This window comes from Ptychodera flava, chromosome 12, assembly GCF_041260155.1.
Source record: "Ptychodera flava strain L36383 chromosome 12, AS_Pfla_20210202, whole genome shotgun sequence".
Classification (NCBI taxonomy): Eukaryota; Metazoa; Hemichordata; class Enteropneusta; family Ptychoderidae; genus Ptychodera; species Ptychodera flava.
In genome coordinates, this window is record NC_091939.1 from 24968645 (window position 1) to 24995761 (window position 27117).

The following is a 27117-nucleotide window of genomic DNA, read 5'->3' on the forward strand; positions in this document are numbered from 1 at the left end:
CATGTTTTCGGAGATTCACCATAACAATCATACTGCGGATATGGCCGGATCTGCCTCCCTTGGGAAATTAGTACAGTAAACACAGCGACGTCAGTAAACACAGCGACGTCTGTACGCATGGCCGGCCATATGGAGAGGGAAGTAGGCATGGCTAGAGGTCACGGAACTAAAGGTCGCATTTACATATGATCATATTCCCCGTTGAGGGCGCACTATACATGCCAATACAAGCTACACACAAGACAGCTACACAAGTGTTGTGCTCTTCAGGCTCAGCTAGTTTATTTGTAACATTGAAAAAGAAAGAAAAACGTTGTAATATTGACTTAAATAGCCACTTATGAGCCCCTGTGCTGATAGCTGCTGCGTTTCCACAGCTAGGCACCTAGTGAAGACAGCACAGTCAAAACCAACGTCCATTAGGGTCATTCACGTTTATAAATATCTAGGTCAGCTATACAGTCAGGTCGTGCCGCATGGACATTGGTATGGAACCGGAAGTACAACACTCTAGGCTTGTCAGCCTGGAGATACCGGCTGAGCTTCGAAGAATGTTAACCCAGAAGATTACAAATTTTGCTGAAAAGCACATGCAGAAGGTTGAAGAGGGGCGACTTCCCTGCTTTGCCATGAAAGCTGATAGAGCAGCAGGGTTGTTGGCGTTCCCCATAGAAGATGGGCCCAAGGATATCGGTAATGATATAATAATGCAATTGCATGTAAATCGGTTACAGCATTTAGGGACCGTTAACTTCTAACCTTTACACAACTTGAATACACGGTACTCTCCGATATGGAGTATGCAGCATTTTGTCTGCGAACAATGACTACTTGACATTGTCGGGGTCACCTCGGGTGGCGGCCATAACGCCTGGTATGAGCCGATCCCAAAGAATAACCCACAGCCGCATTTCTATGTGTAAGCACAGGGGCTCATAAGTGGCTATTTAAGTCAATATTACAGCGTTTTCTTTCTTTTCAATGTTACAAATAAACCCAGCTAGCTGGAGAGCACAACACTTGTGTAGCTGTCTTTTGTGTAGCTTGTATTGACATGTATAGTGCGCCCTCAATGGGGAATGATCATGTTTAAATACGACCTTTAGTTCCGTGACCTCTAGCCAATTCCTCTGGCCATGCCTACTGGCCATGCGTACAGACGTCGCTGTGTTTACTGTACTAATTAGTACAGTAAGCATAGCGAGGGCAGGGCAGGAAGTGGCATGGCTAGAGCTAGAGGTCACGGAACTAAAGGTCACATTTACGAGGACGCACTATAAATGCCAATACACGCTACACAAAAGACAGCTACACAAGTGTTGTGCTCTTCAGCTGGTTTATTTGTAACATTGAAAAAAGAAAGAAAAACGCTGTATTATTGACTTAAATAGGCACTTATGAGGCCCTGTGGTGTAAGCGCCCTTTTGTTTTCACGGTCCATGGTGATAAACAAAAGATACCCCTTCCCGTGAGTCAAGCAGTGTCATCTGGTTTACAGTCTCTGCTGACCATAGACCCTCGAGGGTCTATATGCTGACTAAGGCCAAAAACAAATTTAAGGTCAGTGCGCGCGTCATTGCAGGACCTGCACATCGTGTTTATTTTTTAGTCCCCACGGACATCGTCCTCTGATCAATCTGATCAAAGGGAATTTTATACAGACGAGAAAACCTGCGAGGACAGTTTATTTCTGCGAAATACGTATCTGCAAATTTTGAAGATAAGATATCGGGCGATAAGGTCGTATGTTTTATCGTGACCCACTCAGGACGTTGATGACAAGAACCTGTCCTTAATTAAGTATGATACCAAATATCGTGACGAAGCTACGGATACATTCTAGACAAAAGAACCATGTTCTTGGTGTTGCCGTGACGTCGGGTATTTTTTTTCTCCCGCGAACAATCGGTCTAATGCGATCTGTCATAGATATTTGTAAATTTTGAAATGTAATACGCCAGATATTTTAACAACACAATTATAATTTAATGTGTAGGCCTACATACATGCTAAATATTTTTAGATTCGATGAAACTGTGACTATAGAAACGGAACACTATAATTTAGAAGCACTGCACCGTCCCCGCGCTATACTTTGATAATGGTCTGTCATATGAGTGTGACGTTGGCTGACGTTCGATATGATAAGGAGAACGAGGCGTGAGTTCAGTTTGAAGCGTAGCTGTTTCTTGCGTGAGCGTAGGGATAGGTTGTCTTCTGTTGAAGTCCCAAAGAAAGGTCATTCATTTACGTGCAATGACCTGTTTTGAATGCTTGTCCACGGTGATCAGAATAACACGTTCCCCATTGAAATTTCCGAACAAAATACATGCTTGCTGATGTCTTACGAGTAATGTTACCATTGAAACGATTACACGTACACGTAATGAATAAGTTATTGTTACGTGTAAAAACACCTGTTGTTTGTTTGTTAATTTCCTCTTTATTTTATGTATGTAACCAAGATATTGTGTGAGAGCACTTTAGGGGATTGTCGAGCATTTCAACATCTCATTTTGTAACGACACAAGATGCTTCTCAGAATCCTGCTGAATGAAATAGTTCCCGATTATGTACAGTAGCACTAGCAGTGTTTGTGTAATATTTAGATATATATATATATATATATATATATATTATATATAATATATATATATATATATATATATATATATATATAAACAATTACTTCAAGTACAAAGTAATGAAATCTATTACTTAAGTTTCATGCATCTTGCAATCCTCAGATAGAAGTGAAAGGATTACTAGCTTGACACTCTTACATGTGCACGTTTAAGTGGGTCGAACCATTCTATTTGTAGGTGGTGTTAAAATTTGATAAATAATATTTATTTTGGTGGCGACATTTTGAAACCAACTCAGAGCGTTTGTTTAACAGTGTAGATTTGTCAGCGTTGAAATTGCGCAGCTTTTCTGATATACAAAGATTACATTGCTTGCTTATGCTAGAGTAGCTCAATGCTTTGTCAATGATTGACCACGAAATGTCAAAGAGTTTGACATTTCGTTGTCAATTATTGACAAAGCATCACGCTACTTTAGCATAAGCAAGCATAGAGCTTGCAGAAGCCGTCTGAGATAGCATTCTACATTTGCACTATAAATCGGAAGAAAAATGTTGACATTGCACTAAAACTGTCAACACTCTTACAATTTGATGCCCTGGTCGAGCGATACGCTGCGCCGATGTCCTCGTGCATCCTGCGGTATTTTCGTAATAACGTCATATTATTAAAGTGACGCGCCCGATGGGCACGCCAAAAAATGAAACTGGATAATGAAATTCATGGCTAGCATTATGCATTTGATGCATTTTAGGCAAGTATGAGCCCGTGTCGAAATTTAAAAACACACTGACCCCCCAATTGGGCATTTCAAAATAGGTGACGCCATCACCAAAGCGAAAAACAGGGTGACCCCATGAATCCACCGGCCTCTGAGGCCAAAGAAACTGACCAGTCCCTCATTCCCGCTAATTTTTAAAAGTATCTTGTGCCAATTATCATAACCAAGTCCCGCCCCCAGTACATTTGGTCACACTGAGATAAATGTTACACCTTAATTCCAATTCGATACAGTTATTTCCGCCATAGCATGAAAAGATACTGGGCCACACCCCAAATAAAATGGGGAAATTGGACATTTGGTATATTGGAAATTGAAAAAACGGAAATATGCATTGTGGGAAATAGAGTTTGTCAGAGGGAAATTTGAATGGCCGCAAAGGGCCATCCTCACGGCAGTATACACCTGTTTCCTGTATTTCAACCTAAGCCCAAAGATTTTAGCTAAAAGTTTATTAATCAAGATGATAAAACCATTTGAAAATTGAAAATTAGCTCCATCTCGATTTTCTTTTTTGAAAAATTAATGCAAATTAGTTTATTGGTTGGCCGAAATGTGCCACGGATTATAATCCCTCGTCTTTTTTCAAACGAACCTAAAATGTTTGCAATAGACATCAAGTCATGTCCAATAATCGTTATCATTCAAGGTAACTATGAAATTTACCAGTTCCAAGGAACATATCGATGATGACAAAGGCAATGGGGTCATCTTGAACCAGGAAATAGTGGTGATACTAGGTGTCCGGAATGGGTAAGCGTACCCTGCCAGCTAGCCGCACCCGTCAAGATTGACCCAAAGCGACAAATCCATTGTTATTTGGTGAATTCACCAAATTACTTTTGTGAGTCGAAATTTGGTATGTTGTCACTCATCATTCGAGAAACAGACAGGTCATATTTTGATACAACATCTCCGTATCTACCGTAGAACTTCTTAAATGATTTCACTAATCTACTTTCTGAGAATCCTTGCCTCAAGGATTGAACGCCGTAAGGGGTGACTCACCCCACTCAGATATAGCGCTGTGCCTTTGACCGTATTTACACTGATTCATATATATTTCGGACTTTTCACGTTATAGTTAGCATACTTATTAGTATTTGGAATAAATATAAATGGCTTGGTTCATTAAACAGGCGAATGTGACGACCCTTTGTAATTTTCATTTCGCTAAATTTTTTTTGGGTGCCAAATGGGGGTTAGTGCCGGGAGACACGTATATCGTGTATTCCATCAGCGCCAGACACGATCGTTCCACAGGGACAGAGAAATCGGAATCAGTGTTACCTAATAGAAAATGTTATAAGCCAATTAAGTTAAAAAGGTGTTACTTCTACGACTCACCAAAGAAACCATGTAAAGTTTTGTCCCAGAAAATAATATTTTGTTGGATAATTTGTCCTGTGGATAGAATTTGGCGGGGGGGGGGGCAATTAAAAGCACTGCGTGAAATTCGAGATCTCGCGAGAGTACTAAACAAATTGCATTTTTCGTAAAAACCATGAACACCATCGTGTTCTTGACGGTACAGAGAACGCTGGGGTAAAAACCCGGCATCCTTCTGCGATCTGGTATTCGAGAACAGTGGGCAGAAAAATCTGGGTCAGCAGGGGGCAACCTGCAACCTTTTTACTATATATAGTAGTGATGATGTTCCTTTGAGATAGATTTCGGTTTCTTAAGATATTTTATAGTTAGTAGCCAGTTCACAGTTTGGTCGATATTGTTCTTTACGTCCCATGAACATTATGATAACACTTCTTCGATGAAAATAAAGGATGGTAAGTGTTAGAAAAGATTAAGTATTTAAGGTAAAAATCCCTCTATGGTAGCAGGGGGAAGCTTTTGTTTGATGCGACTTTTGTTGTGGTCATTTGCCCAGTTGAAAAGTTCTCTCAGCCTGGTTCATACGAAGTCGATGATAGAATAACGCATAACCTGATTATCATACAAGGATGTAGATAACAAGGCAGACTATTCATCAGAATATACAGGGATTTGACAGACAGATGTTTCTTGACCTTGAGAAAGCTGGAAATGAGGTAAAATGGGACGGGGGTTTCTTTTCGTAAAACATTAAAAAGTAGAACCGAATGAGCTTGCTTGTGTTATTTTTCACAACAGACACGCTTTTAGAGACATTCGAAGAACATGTCCTCGGCAGTGGTATTCAAAATAGCCATGGCGGTCATATTGCTTTCGTGCCTGGAGGTGGAATCTACGCAGCAGCAGTGGGGGACTACCTCGCCGCGGTCACAAACTGTTATGTAGGTTAGTATAAATGCCGCTCTCCGATGTTTAAAAAACCACTCACAGACTGATAACCAAAAACCCTTGTATAATGGCCTGATGGAATTGTAATTACTTGCGAACGTGCACCAGTTGATCGCAGATTAATAGAATCTCACGCCCCCAAGGACCTGGGATCAGATTTCTCACACGAGTTGGGGATATTTTGGCGAGTGTGAGACAAAATATCCCCAACGAGTGTGAGAAATCTGATCCCAGGTCCTTGGTGTGTGAGATTCTTTTTCTCACATGACCACAAAATGCGTTAAATTCATATTGGACTCTTACAATATTATCAAAAATCGTGACAACTCTGTCGTCTGCCACTGTACTTCGACCTGCTTACTTTGTAGTTCTAGTCCATGTGTTACTCGTCGTGCCATTGGATAACATTTTGCGCGTGGAACAAAACAGACTGTTTATTATCCAATCAGAGCTCGTGTAATATTTACTGCAGAGTGTGGGACGGTTTCTGAGAGTGTGGGATCGATTTTTCCCACACTGTCGATCCCGCACTCCCAGCGGCCAGGAATGTGAGAAATTCACTTCCCACGTGACGTAAAGATGCAAGCGAACAATTTCTCACATATCTTGCGTATACTTCGAAAGTAGAATGTGTCTTGGGGACAGATTTTCAGGCTCCCAAACTTTCACACGCTTGTAGGGGGCTCATTTTGAAGCTTATGGAGTAAATGCAGTTTTCATGAACTAATATTTGAAAAAAGACCTTTTTGAATTCCAAGTGTAAGGGAAAAATCGATGAATTTATTTCTTTAGTACCAACTGTTTAATACTTAATTTAGAAAAGAAATGGTTTCAAGTTCCCTTATGGAAAGTTTAGGCAAAAGTTTTAGTATTACCATTTCTAAGCGGGTACTTCCTTAGCTCAGTTATTGAACCACTTTTTTAAAGGGTGGGGATTTTTGACTGTGATGTCCTCGCTGCGTGACTAGGGGCCGTACGTGCACGTTCTGGGGTCGAATCCGATCGTAAATCTACTGTATTTTTTACCCTCAGTTGATATATCTGCTGTTGGACAGACTTGTCTCCGAGGCTCTCTTTCGCCCAGTAAAACGATGTATTTATTGCTCTGATAAAGTTTGTGTGCAATGTGTGATAGCGAGAATATGAGTGCGAGTGCTTCATGAACTCTACAGCGTGTGGAGGGGTCGCAGTTAGAAGAATTGTAACTTAGCTCGGTTATTTGTCCGAGCGGTTTTGACTGTAATGTCTTCGCTAGGTGACTGGATGCCGTTCGTTGTTAGTTCGAATCAAATCGAAAATCTACTGAAACAGTATGTTAGTGTACAAAATGTTTCAATATAAACACTTACAACAAAAATGTCATGGAACTTCTTCCACGCCCCGGGAATTAACATCTCAGACTGATGGTTTTCTTTCTATGATTTAGGGGAATCGAGAGCTTGCCCTGGTGCGGTTCGTATGGAAAATATGTTGATATCTTGGGTCGCTGGTCTCTTTGACTTTCCACCAGGCTCTGCTGGCAGTTTAACATCCGGGGGCTCAATGGGAACAGTCTTGGCCTTGGCAACGGCGGTACACAGTAAACAACTAAAACCGGTTGATTTCAAACGGTGTGTATAAATAGCTATTAAGTTGATCTGCCGCTGATGATTATAACATCACTTAAAGTGGAACGTATTTCTTCAAATCGTTGTCATGCCCATAACACAAACCTTTTACGATGCGGGGAAATGGGTAAGAGATGACTCGTCATTGTTTTTGAATTCGACAACCAACATAGCATAGGGGGATCTAAGTGAAGGTTAAATAAACCATGACGTCTGTTGAAGCTGTTGATCATCTTCACTCTTTGGTTTCTCCATTCCTGTGTCCAGATCCGTGGTGTACACAACCGAGGCGACTCATTACTGCCTGCAGAAGGCACAGCATGCCATCGGCCTCTGGGAAACCATCATGCGGAGAGTGCCAATGGACAACGACTTCAGAATGGACCCGAAAGAGTTGCGAAGAATGATCACACATGATCAAGAGGTATGCTGTCGAATGTGACTAAAATGGTATTATATAATTCCTGCTATTAGTCATGTTTCTTGTCAACAGATTATTGCGCCACCCGGTGGTGGCAGTCCCCGGGTTGGTGGGTACCCATGCGCGTTACCAAATTCACGGAAAAGGGGGTGTTTTTCTTCAGTCATCTCGGAGATTCTAGGTCCGTGAAGTCGAGAAAAAGGGGTACTTTTTCAGAGTAAAAATAATAAATGCAAAATCCAGAAAAAAGACTGACAATGTGAAGAATAAGCAAAGAATCCTAGAAACACGAGGGACAGTAGATGATGGGAGGTGTATTGTCACACAGGAGCCAGAAGAGAACTCCAGATCCAAATGGATAAGGAAGATGATTGTGTATGAATGTGACTAAAATCAGATGAGGACAAACATTTGTGATGTATGTACATGTATACAAAGTCAACCTCCAGGGTTAACCCTGGAAGTCAACATACTAACCTCCTAGATTTCGAAAATAAGGGTATGTTTTTTACAGCTAATTTCTCCCAGATTTGCCACAAGTAGGGGGTGTTTTTCTCAGAAATATTCTAGGAAAGGGGGTACTTTTCAAACTTGGGTAACAAGCATGGGTACCCACCAACCCGAGGACTGCCACCGCCGGGTTGCGCCGAAGGTCTACATTGGTTCGTCACTGGTGTATCAGTACTCAGTGAGCGTTGATGAATTTCAATCTTTGAACGTTGCTCATTAATAATTTGTTGCTTGATACTACCACAAGTTTCTTCGGCCGGGGATGGATTATTTATGGCCGACGTCAAAAAGTGGCTGATCCCCTATTCCAACTTTCGAAAACAGGGTTACCCCCCCCCCCGCGACAAAGGTGAGCCAAGGTTAAGATAAAGGTGTCATTATTAATAACGCTCTGCTTTAACATCGATCACTGTAATTTCCCACGAGACATATATATATATATATATATATATATATATATATATATATATATATATATATATATATATATATATATATATATATATATATAATTTTGGGTATATATTAAACATTCAGTCATTTTATGTTTTAATGAATTAATGAAATTGTTGACTTGTGAGTTGTAAGATAGGAATTTAAAAGTGTCAATTTAAAAGTTTAAAATACAGTATTTTAATGAGCTGTGAATGTATCACACATTCTATGCATAACCAGATGTCTAGAACTGTTGTACATAAATGGATGTCAATCATTAATATCAAAGAGAGAAAAAAGTAAATCTTGATGGGTGTTTAGACAATTACATTTCCTGAGAAGCCATAGAGAGCTATTTTTATAAGTTGTAGCCAAATCTGATGTGCCCAGTGTCTGAGCAGAGAGGACTTTTTCTTTTAACATTGAAACCTTAAAAGCATAGCTAGTAACGAAAAAAAACTGCCTTTTGTTAACTTTTAATTTTAGTCATGAAAAAAAACCTTTTTACAGAAAACTTGTGACATAAAGGAAAATAGTTGCATCAATGACAATGAAAATTATCTTGTTATTTTCCTCTTTCTAAACGATGTCACTGTACGGAATATTATTTGAAATTTTAGAGCATGTTGTTTTCCTATACTGAATTTTCATAGAGAAAACAGAAAAGTATCAGGAATTTGTCATGCTTTTCATATGAACTGCAGATTTTAACTGACCCCATCTTTATTGGGCATTTCAAAAACATGATGCCCCCCCCCCCCCATCAAAGTCAGAAACCGGGTGCCCCCCAGGAATCCACCCCCGCCGAAGAAATTGACCACTCCCTAATTGTCTGAGCTGGATATCACACAGTCTTCGTTACCAAGACTGCTCTGCGGGGCTCTAATCCGATCGCCCTACGACATGCAGCCGGATGTGAGCCGTGCAGAGCAGTTTGGGTAACCGAGACTAGATATAGCTCTGTTCTTGTGGTAGCACACGAGATTTTTGTCGATTTGCAGAGTTCAACCTAGAAATTAATAACACATATTTTGGTTTCACAATAAGGGTTCGAAAAGGGCAAATTGCGACATACTGTCCGATCATTGGTTGGCTGTCTTTTTCCTCTTCCACTTCTTGTTATACCTTTTGAAATGGCTAATGCAGTTGTAAAAGCCTTTTTTGTCATACCATTTACTTTTGAATTTCACTGCACATCTCCTCTAGCTTACATGCCATGTTTACGCAATGATGTAATGTAGAGCGCTGCTTGACCGAAGGGATCAGTGACCGCTTCTTCCTGTCGGCGATAAACTCAACAGTCATATGAAGGATAGAACTCTCCATCATTGATGATCTCAAAAATTTCATCTAATACAACCCAAAAAATTAATTACGGCTTTACTAGTCGCCACAGTAGATATATGCAGTACGAATTTCGACATTCGACATTCAAATTTCACATTCGAACCCCCCCCCCCCCCGTAATACAACCATAGGTGGTTGTATCAAAGGTGTTTCAGGATCGCCTTCCGGACTACAGACTAACGAGTCGTCGACAATCCCCGTCTATAATTTGCATATTTTCTGTCACCAGGCTGGTTTGTTGCCTTTTATGATATCAGCAACTCTTGGTACAACTGACGTTGGCGCTGTCGATCCCGTAGACGAAATAGCTGATGTGGCAGAAGAGTACGATCTGTGGCTCCACGTTGATGCAGCCTATGGTGGATTCTTTGTTCTCTTAGAGGAATTCAAACACCTCTTCAAAGGTGTTCACAGAGTGGACTCTTTGATCGTGGATCCCCACAAAGGTGTTCTTCAAAAGTTTAAAGTTTGCCAAAGTTTCCACACGATTAACAAACAAACAAACAAACAACATATGCCTCTCACGTCATGTGTTTCGTATGTTCATCATATTTACATTTATTATCAATTAGGGTTCTGTCTTATAGCGCATTTTGTTTCAGTATAATGTACAATATTTCACCATCTACATCTCCAGTGTGCTGTCGCCAGTTATATTGAATTGAACCTTTCGATAATATTTACTTCTCAAGGTTTGTTTCTACCATTGGGATCTGGAATGGTTATAGTGAGAGAAGGCTGGAAGTTGAGAAATGCCAACACGATAACTGAAGATGGCATATGCAAACAAGACGACAAATTAAAGATGAATGAAACTTCACCCAAGGATCTGTCATTTGAAACGTCGAAACACTTCAGGTGATTTTCCAATATATAACTCGTTTTTAGCTACTATAGACTATAGTCTATAGAAGCTATTGGGATGGGTATCCGTATCCGGCGTCCGTCGTCAGTCTGTATGTATGTATGTATGTATGTATGTATGTATGTATGTATGTATGTATGTCCGTTTGTGAGGCGTCCGTCCATTCAAATATCTTGAGAACTGCAGTACTTACTGATTTTACATTTGTTGTGTAGATGAAAAATATGATTTTGAGAAACTGTTTTTTTTAATTTTTTGATATCGTTGAAAATATGCAAATAAGTGCCAAAAAGGCGTTTATGGTAAAAAATCTTCTTCTTCATAACCGCTTGTCACACAGCTTTGTTATTTGGTATATAGGTCCCTAGGGATAACCCAACTTAGATTTGTTCAAATTGTGATGAAATATGCAAATCTATATTTTTAAGGAATTTTTTTGTCATTTTTCGTCAAAACTTTATTTCATCAAAACCGCTCGTCTGACAGCTTTGATATTTGGTATACAGGTTTCTACAGATGAACTAAATATGATATATTGAATATATGACGAAATCTGCAATTTTGTATTTTTGTTGCAATTTTTACCATTTTTGGTCAAAAAATGTGTTTCTCAAAAACTACGTGTCTGATGCCTTTGATATTTGGTACACAGGTTCCAAGGGGTTGTCATAGTGTGATATATTGAAATTTGATGAAATCCTCAATGTTTGTATTTTTGGGTCAATTTTTGCCGTTTTTGGTCAAAAAATGTGTTTCTCAAAAACTACTTGTCTGATGCCTTTGATACTTTGTATACAGGTTCCTAGGCTTTATCTTAATGTAATATATTGAAATTAGAATGAAATATTCAATCTTGTATTTTTGCAGCTAATTTTGCCATTTTGGTCAGGCCATCCTGAAATGAGCTCTCAAAGATATCCACCTTCTTCATCAATACATGTGTCACAAAAAGTTATTCTCTACATAACACAGCAGAGCTCTATCGACTCTTGGGTCGCTTTTTTTTTCAAAACCGCTTGTCAGACAGCTTTAATATTTGGTTTACAGGTCCCTGGGATGACCTTAGTGAGATAATTTCATACAGTCATGAAATACTTAATTTTGTATCCATGTCTATAGTAGCTTCAGGGAATTTGGCCCTATGTTTCCAAAAGGCTCTCTCTTCTGCTGTGCGTCTCCGTTGACCAAGACCATGCCATAGACATTTTATGATTGTTGGCGACCTTGAAATAGGTTTGCATTAATTTTTGAAGCCGAAAACAAATTAAATGTACATGGCTTAAGCAGTTGAGTTTCAAAAGCAATAGCTTTTAGTCAGTAGTTCGACAATTCTGTTCATTCAAGCTTTGTTTAGTAAAAAATACCGGAGATGTTGCTCGCTATTATAGAACATATTGACATTTACTTTTGTGTCAAAGGAATTCAAAATTGTTGGTTATCACTTCTCACAAAATATAAATGCACCTACAAGATTACTGTGTTGTGGGTATACCGGCTGAATTGGTTTTTCTTTGTGAACCTTACGAACGTACGAGTCAGTGTTTTCAACAGTGCAGATTTCAACTGCATTCTCGGTGACGCAAACATTATGGCGTGTCTGTGGCAATGTAAATGTATGCAAATACTCACCCTCTCTGTAATCTATCGAAGTTTTGTTTAAGGTCGTTCGTGCCTCGAAACTGAAAGTCGTTAAAAACTTTTGCTCAAACTTTTTGTGGGTAAACTTTACACCATTTCCTTTCGAAATCAAGAATAAACAAGCGACCTAACGGCCGATATAGCTCCGCTGTGATTATGTAGAGAATAACTATTTTTAACACATATTGATGAAGAAGGTGGAAATCTTTGATAGCTCATTTCAGTGGCCATTAAAAAAGTGGCTAAAATAGCTGCAAAAATACACAATTGAAGATTTCATCAAAATTTGAATATATCACATTGAATCATCCCTACGAACATGTCAACCAAAGGTATCTGACGAGTAGTTTTTTGAGAATGAAATTTTCTGACCACAAAATGGCAAAAATTGCCCCCAAAAATAAAAATTGCAGATTTCACCGTAATTTCAATATATCAAATATTAAAATAATCCCTTGCAACCTGTATACCAAATATCAAAGCTATCGACTTGCAGTTTTTGAGAAACAAATTTTTTGACAAAAAATGGCAAAAAGTGCCCCAAAAATACAAAATTACAGATTTCATCATAATTTCAATAGATCACATTGAATTCATCTGTAGGAATTTGCATATCGAATTTCAAAGCTATCAGACCAGTACATTTTAAGAAACACATTTTTTGACCAAAACTGGAAAAAAACTGCCCTAAAATACAAAATTGCAGATTTCATCATTGTGTGAATAAATATCATTAAGATCATCTGTAAGAATCTGTATACCAAATTTCAAAGCTATCAGATGAATAGTTTTGGAAATACGCATTTTTTGACCAAATATGGCAAAAATTGCCCCCAAAATACAAAATTTCAGTTATCATCAGAAACTCAATATATATTATACTAAGTTCATCTGTAGAAACCTGCATACCAAATTTCAAAGCTATCAGACCAGTACTTTTTGAGAAACAATTTTTTTGACCAAAATGGCAAAAATTGCCCCAAAAATACAAAATTGTAGATTTCATCATAATTTCAATAAATATCATTTAGTTCATCTATAGGAACATGTATACAAAATTTCAAAGCTATCAGATCCGTACTTTTTGAGAAACACATTTTTTTACCAAAAACTGGCAAAATAGCCCCCAAAATTCAAAATTGCAGATTTCACTATAGTTTCAATAAATATCATTTAGTTCATCTATAGAAACCTGTATACCAAATTTCAAAGCTATCAGATGAGTAGTTTTGGAAATACACATTTTTTGACCAACAATGGCTAAAATTGCCCCCAAAATACAAAATTACAGATTTCATCATAATTTCAAGATATCACATTAAGTTGATCTGTAGGAACCTGCGTATCGAATTTCAAAGCTGTCAGACCAGTACATTTTAAGAAACACATTTTTTGACTAAAATATAAATGGAAAAAATATTGCCCAAAAAATACAAAATTGCAGATTTCATCATTGTGTCAATAAGTATCATTAAGATCGTCTGTAAGAATCTGTATACCAAATTTCAAAGCTATCAGATGAGTAGTTTTGGAAATACAAATTTTTTGACCAAAAATGGCATGGATATACGATAATCCGGCTTTTATAAGAGAAGGTCCTGTTTAAGATGTATCTTCCCTACAGAAGTTATATGAAACCAAACACAATGCTTAAGAGTTCAGTAATTGTTTTCAATATGATTAGATCTCGCAACCTGCAATTCCTTCTCACAATGTCATTTTTCTACTACATCAGTTCAGCAATATATAGTATTCCTTATTCTTTCCATACCGGTAGGGGTCTGAGAATGTGGTTACCCCTGCAGATGCATGGAGTCGGTGCTTTCCGTGAGTGCCTGAGAGAAAAAGTTCGACTAGCTCGCTATGTTTACTCAAAGCTTTCGGGTGAGACATGTTTAATTTCAGTTCAAACTTGTTAATGATTCGACAGCAGCTCTAACAAATTAATATAACAAACTGAATAAAGTTAACATTTTGCAACCATGGTACCTTGATGTTTGTGACGGATTTGGGCTCAGGGTATGTCGCGTTTGTATGTAATATTCGCCAGAATGGGTGATACTTTACGTGCGTGGTCCATATTAAATACAGATATGAACTGAAAATGTTAACATGTTTCAGTACATATTGCAGTTGTCTGTAAATTGAATCCTTTGCCACACGTTTGCGACTTCATTGAAATCGTTATGATCAACAAAATAAATAATATTCACAACAGATTAATTCCAAAGGACATTGAGTGTACAGATATATAATTAGCTAAAATAAAAATACAGTAACTAAATTTCTTTGATTACTGTCATTGTATCACCAGTTTATATGGTAAGTGTAATAGCCTTTTGTCAGGTCCTTCAAGCTATGAAAAGCTAACTAAATATGCAAATTATGAATCAGCTTACATAAAGAACAAGAAAAAAAAAGAAAAAAGAAGAAAGAGAAGAAGAAGGTATATTCTTCAATGAATCCCCTTAAGAAAACCGAGCACCAATCAATCAAACTTTTCTCAAGCAAAGCTTTAACATTCTCTTTCAAGTTCAAAATCGAGAATAAAAATCCAGGGGGGGGGGGGGTCACCGTTCATATTTGGGTACTAGAGAAACGAATTACCCAACATTTACCGATATTTGAAATTCAAAGTGGACGACATCGCTGTGTTATGTCTATTTGGGAAATTAAAATTCAAGATTTTGCCAAACTAAGCCGGCGAAAACTGTATTAACTCCATACGCTTCAAAATGAGCCATCACAATTCGTAGGTCAAAATAATATTGTAAAAGTTTATCTGTCCCCAGGCTGCCGGGGCCCAGGCGCATTCTACCTTAAACTGACTGTAAGAGGAATGCTTTACTTTCTGCTATGTAGAAATGCCAGGGTTGGTAGTCGGACGCTGTTCTCAGCTCACAGTTGTCACATTTCACTACGAAACTGGAAATGACGAAGAAAATGAGAGAGTGAATCGACAATTACTCACAAAGATGCTGGAAGATGGTTCGGTTCATCTGGCCTCCAATAGAATCCTCGGGAAGTTTTGCCTCCGAATCTGTGTATTACATTTCCGTTGTCATAAAGATACGATCGACCTATTTCTGTCGATTCTTCAACGAAAAATCATCGAATGTAATGGTGAGTGCTGCTATACTCACGTACTTTTAAATTAGTGACTGTTAAGGGATTTACGTATGATTTTATGTAAGAAAATACACGCTCATGCTAACCGCGACGAAAGACTGATTAGAATGCTCAACCGAAAGTGAACAATTTCAGAACATCTTCATAACATTTTCAAGCCCCCACTCAATTATCAGATTTATCTAGATAAATATGTTTACTTGATAAATATTCAATAGAAAACAAAAGAATGACAAACTGTTAATGGGCTGTTGACACATTCGCTAATGCGAGAACCAGGGATTGAGAAGGGCGCCTTTAAATCATAACATTTGCACTCTTCCACTCAAAGCTTAAAAATGCATGTTTCATGCATTCTTGACTAAAGTTCTATGTACTGGACAATTATTGCACATAGGCTATTAAGGAATATTACGCCTTCGGGTAGACAATAGCATTCCATAACGCGTATGTCGAAAAAGTACTATATTTCCTAAAAGTCGTATGTCCGAAGTCGGTGCCTCTTTAACGCTTAAAGGGGAAGTTCACCAAGGATGATTTTTACATATGTGGTAGCTCTGTGGTCATTTACCCCAGAAAAGTTATTTTCACCATTATAACTCGCCCAATTTTTTACAAAAATGATAAAAATAGTACAGGAAGTTGCCCTTGTAATTTGAATCATCGGGAAAAAAGCCCCAAACTTGGAGCTTGCATCATGTGATATGGAAGGGACCATCTTCGGATGGGTATGGCCCCCACATTGTCCACTCACAGTAACACAGTAGTAAACAGCAACACAAAATCTGACAGTGGACAGTTTATTATAAGTGATTCATCGTTTATGCAAGGATACTCAGTATAAACAAAAGTTATGTAAATACGCATAGCCTGGTTTAAGCATGGGTGAGTGGACAATGCCATACCCATGGGAAAATGGTGCCTTCCTTATCACATTATGCAAGCTCCAAGCTTGGCGCTTTTTCCCATGATTCAAATTACATGGGCAACTTCCTGTACTATTTCTATCGGTTTTTGTAAAAATCGTGCAAGTTAATAAATGGCGAAAATAGCTTTTCCGGGGTAAGTGACCACAAAGCTAGCACATATGTAAAAATCATCCTTGGTGAACTTCCCCTTTAAATAGACAAGGTCCATGACTGCTGATAACACATTTATTACTTTATTATCTATAAAACAAGCACACTTCTCCTATTTCTTCTTCCAATATTTTGTTCATATATCAAAGCATGCACCAATCTCGCCAACACAACGGAGCGTGTGTGATATACTGTGATGTGTGGTTGTTGACAAATGAATTCGGAACGGTTTGGTCTTATATCCATAAATGTGTTGACCAAGTGCAAACTAGGCATAAAGCTGAATTGTGGAGCAAAAAAAGTCCCTGCCTTTACAGGCAAAATATAAATACAAAAATATTTCAGAAGTTACCGCCAAAAGGTTTTAAATCAGATTGGTGAGAAACTATTGAATATTTTTCAACAACGATAAACCTTATACTACCGACCAATTTTGATACCTACCCGTTTCTACTTTCATCTTCTTCGATGTATCAGCTTCAACAACCTGCATCGCAAAAGGACAAACTGAATCCAAAATAGAGGAGCAAGTCGGAGAGACCGGACCTCGAACATTTGAACTTTGTCCAGACGGACGAAGAACGTTGACAGATAAAATAACAACATTTGCAGAAGAACACTTGAATAAAGTTGCAGAAAAACAAATTCCATGCTTTTCCCGCAAATCGGACTCTGCAGAGGGGCTACTGGAATTTCCAATTGAAGACAGTCCTAAAGACCTTGGTAAGTGGTTAATAAATTCAATGAACGAACGACAGAAAAAACGGGAGCACCCATCAGTCACATTTCAAGACTCTCTTCTTTGTAATTGCATGCAGTCACTGAGTTTGTAGTGCTAAGAAATGGCAGAACTTTCAGCTAATTTGAATTTGGCTGAAAATTAAAATTCTTGTAGCAATGGTTGACCTATTTCTCTTATGATCAACCAGGAAAAATGTGTATTCAGTTTCTGTATTGTTTTTAATATAGATAATATATTGGCGGTGTATGAAGAATGTGTACTGGGAAGTGGTATCTTGCAAGGTCATGGCGGTCAGCTTGGCTTCATGGCCGGAGGAGGCGTATATCCCGCTGCCTTGGGAGACTACTTGGCCGCTGTGACGAACAGATACGCCGGTGATTAACAAATTCGATAATGTAAAGTGCCGTCGCTCTATCACATGTGTGATGGAGAAGATTGTGTAAGAGGAGGGATGGTGTAGACTGTTAGACTTTGAAAATAGCATGCTGAGAACTTGGATCTAATGCAGAGACGGTGAACTTGATCTTCGTCACAACATTCATGTTACATAGTAAAATTGCTTCGTTTTCATCAATGACCTATTGCTGCGTACGCAACTTTTAAAAATACTGTTTCACTATGTAACTTATAAGCTAAAAAGCGTGTTTAGTAGAAGGGAACACGCCAAAATGTTATTAATATCTAACTGTAGTTGAGTAACAGTCGATGAAGAACTATACCACAATCAGGCCAAACTGTCTATGGCTTCAGCCCAACATAAATGGCACTGTTCGCGATCCCTGGGATCGCCTTTGTTCTGGTATATAAGAGGATTATGGAGGTGTAATAGCCTTTTGTTTTCCATTGAAATTGTAATCTGGTGGGTAAATTTTCTGATGAGACAATCTGGTGCCAACACATGCCTTTAAAAGCTCTACACACGCTCACTGTCAAAAGTAAAAAAATGTTCTTTTATCTTTCAAAGGTTCATTTTATGCTTGTCCCGGAGCTGTTCGAATGGAAAATATGCTAATATCATGGGTTGCCGATCTCTTTGACTTCCCGGCCGGTTTTGCTGGTAACCTTACCCCTGGGGGTTCAGTGTCGACCGCTTTAGCAATTCTAACGGCTCGCCATAGTAAAGAACTAAAAGGACATGATTATGGAAGGTATATATCATTATCATAGCAAAAAACCCAACTAAATCCATAGAAATACGTTATAAATCAGAGGAGCCTTTCTTGAAATATCACGTTCATAGACAGGCAGACAAACAGACAGACAGACAGACAGCAGAACGACAATAGTTCACGTGTGCAAGCACGTGAGTTAAAATTCGCACATGAGATGGAAATGTTGTATGGAGTTTAATGAATTTCTACAGGAATGGTAATACTTACGTTGTGAGCTCGAATCCGATCGAAAATTTACTGAATTTCATTTAAAACATTTTGGAAATGTTAAACTCGTACCCTCCTTTCTAAGCCGTGTTTCTCGTACATTTAGGACCGTGGTGTACACAACCGCTACGGGAAACACGTACCTTCATAAAAGTATGAATGTTATCGGTTTCTTTGATGCTACTGTAAGACATGTACCCATGGACAAGATGCATCGTATGGATCCTGATCAACTTCGGAATATGATCAGAAAAGACAAAGAGGTATGCGAGTATTCAATCTGATGGCAAATGATAAAATCTCTAATGTGAGGTACCGTAGCATTCAAAGTGGAAAATTCGCAAACGTTTGTCACTCTTAGCATTTCAGATAATCAAGTTGTCCTTAGCAATGTTTTAATATGTCAATGAAACGTCTGACGGGACCGAAAAGACTTACTTCATATTTGCCCTGAATGTTACGGACCCCTTAATAAAGTAGTTTAATTTTTTTTCCAGATACCCCTCAATACCCTCAAACATTTTCAAGCCCCCTGTCTATATGATCAAAATTTTCAAGTCCCTCTCCCCTAAATTATAATACAGCCTGTAATTTATTAGGAAGCACGCAGAGTAAAAATAAAAAAATGTATTGTGTAGTTCTGCCCGCAGATATTTGACACTACATCTTATCAGCAGGTTGTAGAGCCATATTCTTAAGGCAAGTTCTTGAATTGATGCATTTTTAAATGCGTCTGTGGACTGTTTGGATTTATCAGTGTAGGCTGACGTGAGTTTATCCAACTCTGGCCAGGTCAATGGCAGCAGCTGAAGAGCACACAAAATGACAATCGTGAGAGAGTATACAAATTGTTCATTCCTGGCTATATTTTGCCAAATTATCAAAAAACTGAGCAAAGTGAGCTACCGAATTCTTTCCCAAATAAACAAGACATATACGACTTAGATTCTACTTATAAATGTTTTACAAAGTTGACAATACTGGAAGGCTAAAATATTCCATCAAATAAACGTTTTGATCTCAGAAATTGAAGGCTTAATAATGGCAAATATGGTTAAAATAAATGATGATTCCATTAAGTCACAAATATTTTAAAAATACATTTTTTACTTTTCAAAGTTTTACTTTTGTGTTACTTTAGGATGAGGTGTGAAACTTTCATTCACTGTATGAACTTGAAAAAAGGGTATTACATATTGATTTTAATGGGACATAAGCTGTAACTCGTGGGAAGTTTTTCAGTACTCTGCTTCTGTATATCAACTACCGTGTCTGACCCTAATCATGCTGTCATGCTGAAATTTCGAGTATTCTTTTTGTCAACACAGCTTGTATGTGTGTAGTGATCATTGTTTATTGTTTTCAGATGAATTCTAATCCGGACTTGAATACAATTTTAAGCAATAGCAATGGAGATTATACTCATATAGGTTGTGTTGATATGCTATATACTTGACATTAAATTACAGTTTAGGGATTCAATGTAGAAAGTGTAGGGAAACCACAAAACAAAAGTTCAGAAAAAATTAGCCAAAAGATACAGCTTATGGAGCTTAAAGTGATTTTCGAGAAAAACAGTGACATTTGTAAAATATCAAGCATGGTGACACCATCATTTTTCTCTAAAATTTGATTATCCTCATATGCAACAATTCAAAACTCCCTGGTAACTGTTAAGTCTCCTAGTCTTCCTTGTGTTCAACTACATCACAGTCAGAGCTATCACTGTCACTGCCGGAATGCAGTGACAGTGACACAGACCGTAGGCAGTAGCAGGACAGTAGCTGTATAAACTCTGTATTTTGACAATAGTTTTGTTCAGTTTATACAACTCAGTTCTTGTTCTTCTCCCTAAAGCATGTTGAGCTGTCCAGTATTCAGCTTGCCAGCACGGCCTATGTACGTGTACCGTGCATTTATATTATTGACATATAACTTTCAGTGTGGACTCTAATTCAATTACTCTCAATGTTTAAATATATTAGCTTTGTTGACAAACTGAGTATTGTGTATTTAAGCATGCTGAAAAGAAAAACCAAGAAATTGTGTTTGATACATCGCATAGAAATACTTAAAATATTATCAGCAGTTGCAGCTTCTGCCCTGTTACAAGGGCAACTTGCTGGGGTTTTTACGAAAATGTAATTGCATTAACACTTTTTTCGATTTTGTCGAGATTAAAGTCATAAAATGCGGCAAAACGGTTCTACTAACATTAAGACCGTTTGATAATATCAAAATGTTAAAATATATTCAGATCCCTTTAAGGCAAAGCAAAACTTTCAAGTCCCCCGACTACACCCCAGGAAGTTTCGAATCCCCCACTCTCCATTTTGTGTGAACGCAGTCTTAACTCAATAGAATCGAATGTTTTTCCCTAACCAGGCTGGTTTGTTACCTTTTATGATATCAGCAACTCTTGGCACAACTGACGTTGGCGCTGTCGATCCCGTAGACGAAATAGCTGATGTGGCAGAAGAGTACGATCTGTGGTTCCACGTCGATGCAGCCTATGGTGGATTCTTTGTTCTACTAGAAGAATTCACACACCTCTTCAAAGGTGTTCACAGAGTCGACTCTTTGATCGTGGATCCCCAGATAGGTACTTGGCCAGACCTTATGACAAGTTTAAGGGGACGCTTTGTATGACTTAGAATAGTCTGATATGATTACAAAAGGCGTCTTCTAGCGAGGAACCTTGTGCTAAGGCTTATAATTCATCATGTAAGAACATAAATCGTAATCATGAGATGTTCTTATGTCTATAGAAATCTTACAGTGTTCACTGGTGCACCATTAGTATTACATCATTTATTGTGTTGTCTCCTGCAGGTTTGTGCCTACCATTTGGGATAGGTATACTTGTGGTGAAAGATGGTTACAAGCTACGTAACGCAAACACTGCACACGATCCAGCCATGTTTTTAGAAGTTAACAAAAGATACCAGGACGAAGAATCTCCAAAAGATCTATCGTTTGAACTCACAAAGCATTTTAGGTCAGCTTCGATACAACTTTGACTCACTATCTTTGATCCTTCGTCATTTCCCTAAGGGTTCGATCGATCTCATTTAGAGAAATGGCAAATCACTTGTCAATGATTTAACTTAATTTAGAGGTTCAAGAACGGGGTTTATTTGACAAACAACTGCTTGTTGGTTCTTTTTATTGCTCGAGAACAAAAATCGACAGGCTGACATTGTGGTTCAATCTCGTTCAGCCAACAAAGCACTTACCAATTGACTATCTCTATCTCATTCACTACTCTCATTGTCCCGCGACAGAGGTCTCAGAATGTGGCTGCCTCTACAGTTGTATGGAGTAACACCATTCCGGGAAAATCTTCAGGAGAAGACTCAGTTAGCTCAGGACCTTCACTCCAGACTTGCAGGTACATACACTCGTAGTACAATCAATCCTCCATCGTTAACTCTGTGCTTTAATTTCACCATTTTCTAAAGAAATTTCATAATTTTGGCTTAGACGGATGGACGTTTCGGATGATTATACATACATACACAACACACACACACACACACACACACACACACACACACACACACACACACACATATATATATATAATATATATATATATATATATATATATATATATATATATATAATATATATATATATATATATATATATATTATATATATATATATATATATATATATATATATATATATATATATATAGGAACTGTTACCAAACATGTGCTCATAATGTTATTAATTAAATGTGTCCGTCAAGCATCATGCATCAAGAAGATTCGGACTCCTTTTTTCATATCGCAAGCCTGCTGTTTGCTGCTGCTGCTGACGACTTTACTTTTAAAATTGCACTTTACTGTCTTTTCAGCTCTCCCGGGTATTGTAGTTGGCAGCTTTCCGCAACTGACAGTCGTGACGTTTCACTATGAAACCGGAAACGAGGAGACAAACGAAGAAGTCAATCAAGGTCTATTGGACAAGATTTTACAAGATGGTTTGATATATATTTCCTCCACAAGAATATGTGGGAAATTTCGTCTGCAGATCTGCTTGATGCATTTTCGATGTCACGCTGAAACGATTGACCTCTTCCTGACAATTCTTCAAATCAAAGCTGAAGAACTAAAACTCAGACCGTAGTATCATAAATATTTGACATTGAAGTAAAACTTAAGATGCCCAAGCGGCAATAGTTGAACCAGATATTAACTGAATGCTTACGTGCTTCAGTATATATCGCAGTTGTCTGTAACTGTAAACTTTTGCCACATGTTTGCAATTTCATTGAAAGTGTTATGATCAACATCATGAATAATATTCATCACAAATTATAGCTGGAGCGATAAAACTTGGAACACCGAAGTCCTAATATACATAGGGAAACAGGTGAGGATTTCCATACTTCCCTGTGTATTTACCCGCCGCCGATTGAATGGAGAATGCGCGCTGTCTTTGTTGGGCCCTGAGGGGTCGTACACAGGCTCAGTATTCCCAGGAGATCAAACATTGTCTTCACGAGGCAGGAAATCTGCACTTTGTTGCGGTTGCTTGACGATGTTTAAATAAACTATTATGAAATCAATGGTGGGTGTGTGTGTTTATCATTCTGTGGCCTTATTGTTTCCCTGGTAGTTATATCTTCATTTCCCTTATTTTCAAGTTTGCTCATTCATCATTTTATTTTACCGCATGGTTAGGCTGCATTCACAAACACCTCCGGAGGGTGGGGGACTTGAAAAAGTTTACAACATGTCAGGGGGGTCTGAAAAAAATTGACATTGCAAAGGGGGACTTGAAAATTTATTGAATATCAAATTCCTTTTCAAATACCTTCTGGCACTTTCATTTCCTGCCATTTCCGTTTTCGGCGTGCCCTTCCAGCGCAAGTTTCAAGGTATATACACAATTTATTGATGATCCAGGCAGCCACCCTGAGGCAAAAGATTTAGGGTGTCATGATTTTTACTCACCCAACCTCTCTAACGGCCCTGTATGATGACTAAAACTTTTAAACTTAACCTTTCAATAACAATTTTAGAGAGAACTTATTTGATAACATTCTCCCATTGACAATACATTAGGTCTAGGTCAGTGTCAAACGTTCAAGTCGCCGTAAGTACAGTATTACTTTTGAGGACTTTGACAGAATACAAACTGTTTAGAACAGTGCATAGTCTCATCAATAACGACTGTAAGCTGGAGGTCAAATAACCTTTGAATAACAATTCGGGAGATGATAACCTATAGTTTCCTCATTGACTACAATGTACAGTGGATATTTTCTGCGACATTCCAAAATCAAAAATTCTTGCGCACACATGCACTTATAGTCACCCTTGTCTAATTAAAAACATAAATATCAATGATCAAGAGTCTATAAATACACGAATTTAGCAAGGTTTGTATTGTAAAAAAATCATTCATAGATTCCTCATTGACTAAAGTGTATATTGTGAATCAGTTTCAGTTTTTTTATTTCAATACAGGGCCTCGACCAATCATACAGAGTATTTGCAAAGAATATAACCGTAATCGATGGTCAGTGAACTTATAATTTGCACAAAAGCATAGAAATAGTACATGTACATGGAAAATAGAGATTACTCCTTTTAACAGGAGTCTATTACAGTGGTACTATAAACTGTTATAATATAATGAAAATCGCATAACACCTATAGGTCCGGAATAGTATCATCTCGAAGTTTAAAGGCTGATCATAAATACTTAGAAAGATGACAAATAATGTATGGGTTTTGAGATAATCTCACATACCTAGGTATGTACTCTTCACTACTTTCTTCATAAAGTAGACAGATAAATACAAAATGGAATTCATCTTCGACAGCTCGAATATCTTATACATTTTAGCAATGAATACATAACTTTTCCTGATAATTATGGAATATTTAAATGTCGACCTATTTAAACAACATTGAGTTTTTGGGTAGAACAACGAAAGTTTGACAGTAAAAATTTATACCTCTAGCTCAGAATATTCAGTTATCCTTCGGGTTCAAGTGAAGACCAAAATTTACAATGCATTGTTAATTTCGATGAGTTTGTGATCTCTTGATGCCATTCTTGTCTGTAGCAATCCGTGATCCTCTGTGTGATTATACTAAGAAAATATCTGGATTTCCAACTTGTTGTTCAATCCAGGCAATACCAGAACCATATCTATGAAATAAATTTTTAATTTGAGTCGCTCATGTTTCTCTACTGGCATATCTAAACTTTTTGATATTTAGAACATGCCTTTGTGTGTCTACTGTTTTCCATAAGAAGTAACTTCAACCAAAATGTTATACAACGTTTGTTGTAAATGCAACACAAAGGCAGTCTACCATATTTACCAAGTGATTTGCACGCCTATTGACGCTTGTTATAAATCTGCAAAATTTCAATTGAACACGCTCTTCACTTTCTGAGTAAAAAAAAATCACTACCGTAACAGATAGCAGGTACAATAACAGAGTCGAATAATTTAAAAAGCATCTACGACAGACATTTCACCCAAAGGGACTAGGCATACAGACTTGTCGACTGCCAATATCACAACTGAAAAATTCTGTTAGACCTTCCTCGCAACGAATACATGACTTGATTTTGGAGTAAATGGACCGTAATACTTGTAAAATGTTGCCGTGAATACCATATTTCATTAATCTTTGCCATAACATATCATTGTTGACGCGGTCGAGCGCCTTTGAAAAATCTAGAAAAATGACATAACAGCGTTAACCTCTTACTGACAGGTATTTCTGAACTAAAGATTGCAAACAAAAAAATTGTCAACAGTACTGTATCATTTGCGAAAACCAGCTTGTGCCTCTGTAATAATACTATTTTCGGATGCCCATTTTACCAGACGAGAATTAAAGATATTGGTAAAACAAATTGCTGCACACGGAGAGTAATGAGATACCTCTGTTTTGTTCACACCCATCGTTGAACCTTTCTCATGAAGAGAACATATGATTCTCTTACTTCAATTTACAGGGTATGCACCACTATTACATTAAACAAATGGCACAGGTGTAGGGCCTACAGTATTTTTTGTAAAATCTCAGCAACAAAGCCATCCGAACCTGGAGTTTTATAGTTTGGAAAGCTTCTAATTGACTTCTGAACTTCATTTACAAAAATGGCATGGTTCACATCCAGTGGGTAATTCTCTTGCCACAACAAAATTCACGATCATGTGACTCTAAATCTCTTTTCATATTGTCATAAAATGCAAGGTCTTTCTGAATATTACACTAAGTATGCAGCTGGTTGTTGAAATACTTAAACCATGCAGAAGGTGATATGCTGGTCTGACTCCCTACAGAGAATGTGCCACATAACATTTTAATAACAGTCCAAATATCAGTGGAGTCGTTTTTTAACTTAATTAACCTTTGCCGATGGTCCTTTTGACATAATTTCAACTTACTTGCACAGAGATACTTGAATTGATTTCTTGCTTCTTTATAGTTTGTCAAGTCATATAACTTATTGGAAAGACGAAATTTATGAATAAATCAAACTGTACTTCTCAAATTATCACACTCAGAATCCCACTACAGTTTGTCCCTTCACGTTTAGAACCTCGATTACCACCACTTGGATTTGATTTCAATTCTATTTATGGCTTTGTTATTATATCATCAAAAATAAGTAAACCATCATTTGTATTACCATTTCCAAGTTCCATCCTACATTCACTAAATGGAGTAACACCACTATCATTTTGCAATTACTCCCTTTCAGAGTTTAATAGCATCTTTACCAAGGAGACACGTTAACACCTCTGGCAGTAATCTTAGTTTCCACACTTTTGTAGTCCATGGGCCAGGAACCGAAACCCTCCCCCCTCTAGGGATTTTTGCAGACCGATATTTTCTGAAAGCTTATCTATCCAGCTGTCGGAATCAGGTTGTCTGCAGTCATATCGAATATGCGTGTGGCTGTTGGGAGCTGTTGTCATGGTAACGGCAGCAAAATTTGAGGGGTTTGCATAAGATTAAAAAATGTGATATTTCAGGAACTGAAAATGATAGAGATAAAATTTAAACACTTATTCTTACTTATTTGGACACGTGCTATTCAATGGTGACATGACTGACAAGGTCAAAGGTCAAGGTCACCTTGAAAATTTAAAGGAAAGTAGAAATTTCACTGTTTTTGACAAATATGACCAGTTATAGTTTCCGTTTATTTCAAAATTAATTGCCCTAGGAAGCTGTTAATTGGTCATCACATAGGGTATTATATTACTTTAAAGAAATTTAAGTTGGTTTACTTTTGTGGCATTGCATGATATTAAATTCAGTTACCATAGCAT

General features: G+C 37.8%; 1 protein-coding gene across 1 annotated transcript; it reads left to right on the plus strand.

Moving 5' to 3' along the window:
• Window positions 1–353: 353 nt before the first annotated feature.
• Window positions 354–23309, plus strand: LOC139145486 (uncharacterized). Its single transcript, XM_070716691.1, has 16 exons — window positions 354–693; window positions 5494–5640; window positions 7070–7253; window positions 7518–7674; window positions 10193–10409; window positions 10656–10821; window positions 14244–14350; window positions 15329–15589; window positions 17152–17397; window positions 17644–17790; window positions 18381–18564; window positions 18902–19058; window positions 21181–21397; window positions 21628–21793; window positions 22080–22186; window positions 22660–23309. Exons 1-16 carry the CDS (start codon window positions 477–479, stop codon window positions 22929–22931), a joined length of 2952 nt encoding a protein of 983 aa, XP_070572792.1. The 5' UTR covers window positions 354–476; the 3' UTR covers window positions 22932–23309.
• The last annotated feature ends 3808 nt before the right edge of the window (window positions 23310–27117 follow it).

Bases quoted from the DNA above. Each gene is read 5' to 3' on its own strand.
- LOC139145486 (XM_070716691.1), top strand. From the start codon at position 477: ATGGACATTGGTATGGAACCGGAAGTACAACACTCTAGGCTTGTCAGC. The intron at 5,641-7,069 runs GTTAGTATAAAT...TCTATGATTTAG, and splicing joins GGTCACAAACTGTTATGTAG to GGGAATCGAGAGCTTGCCCT. The intron at 10,410-10,655 runs GTGTTCTTCAAA...TTACTTCTCAAG, and splicing joins GATCGTGGATCCCCACAAAG to GTTTGTTTCTACCATTGGGA.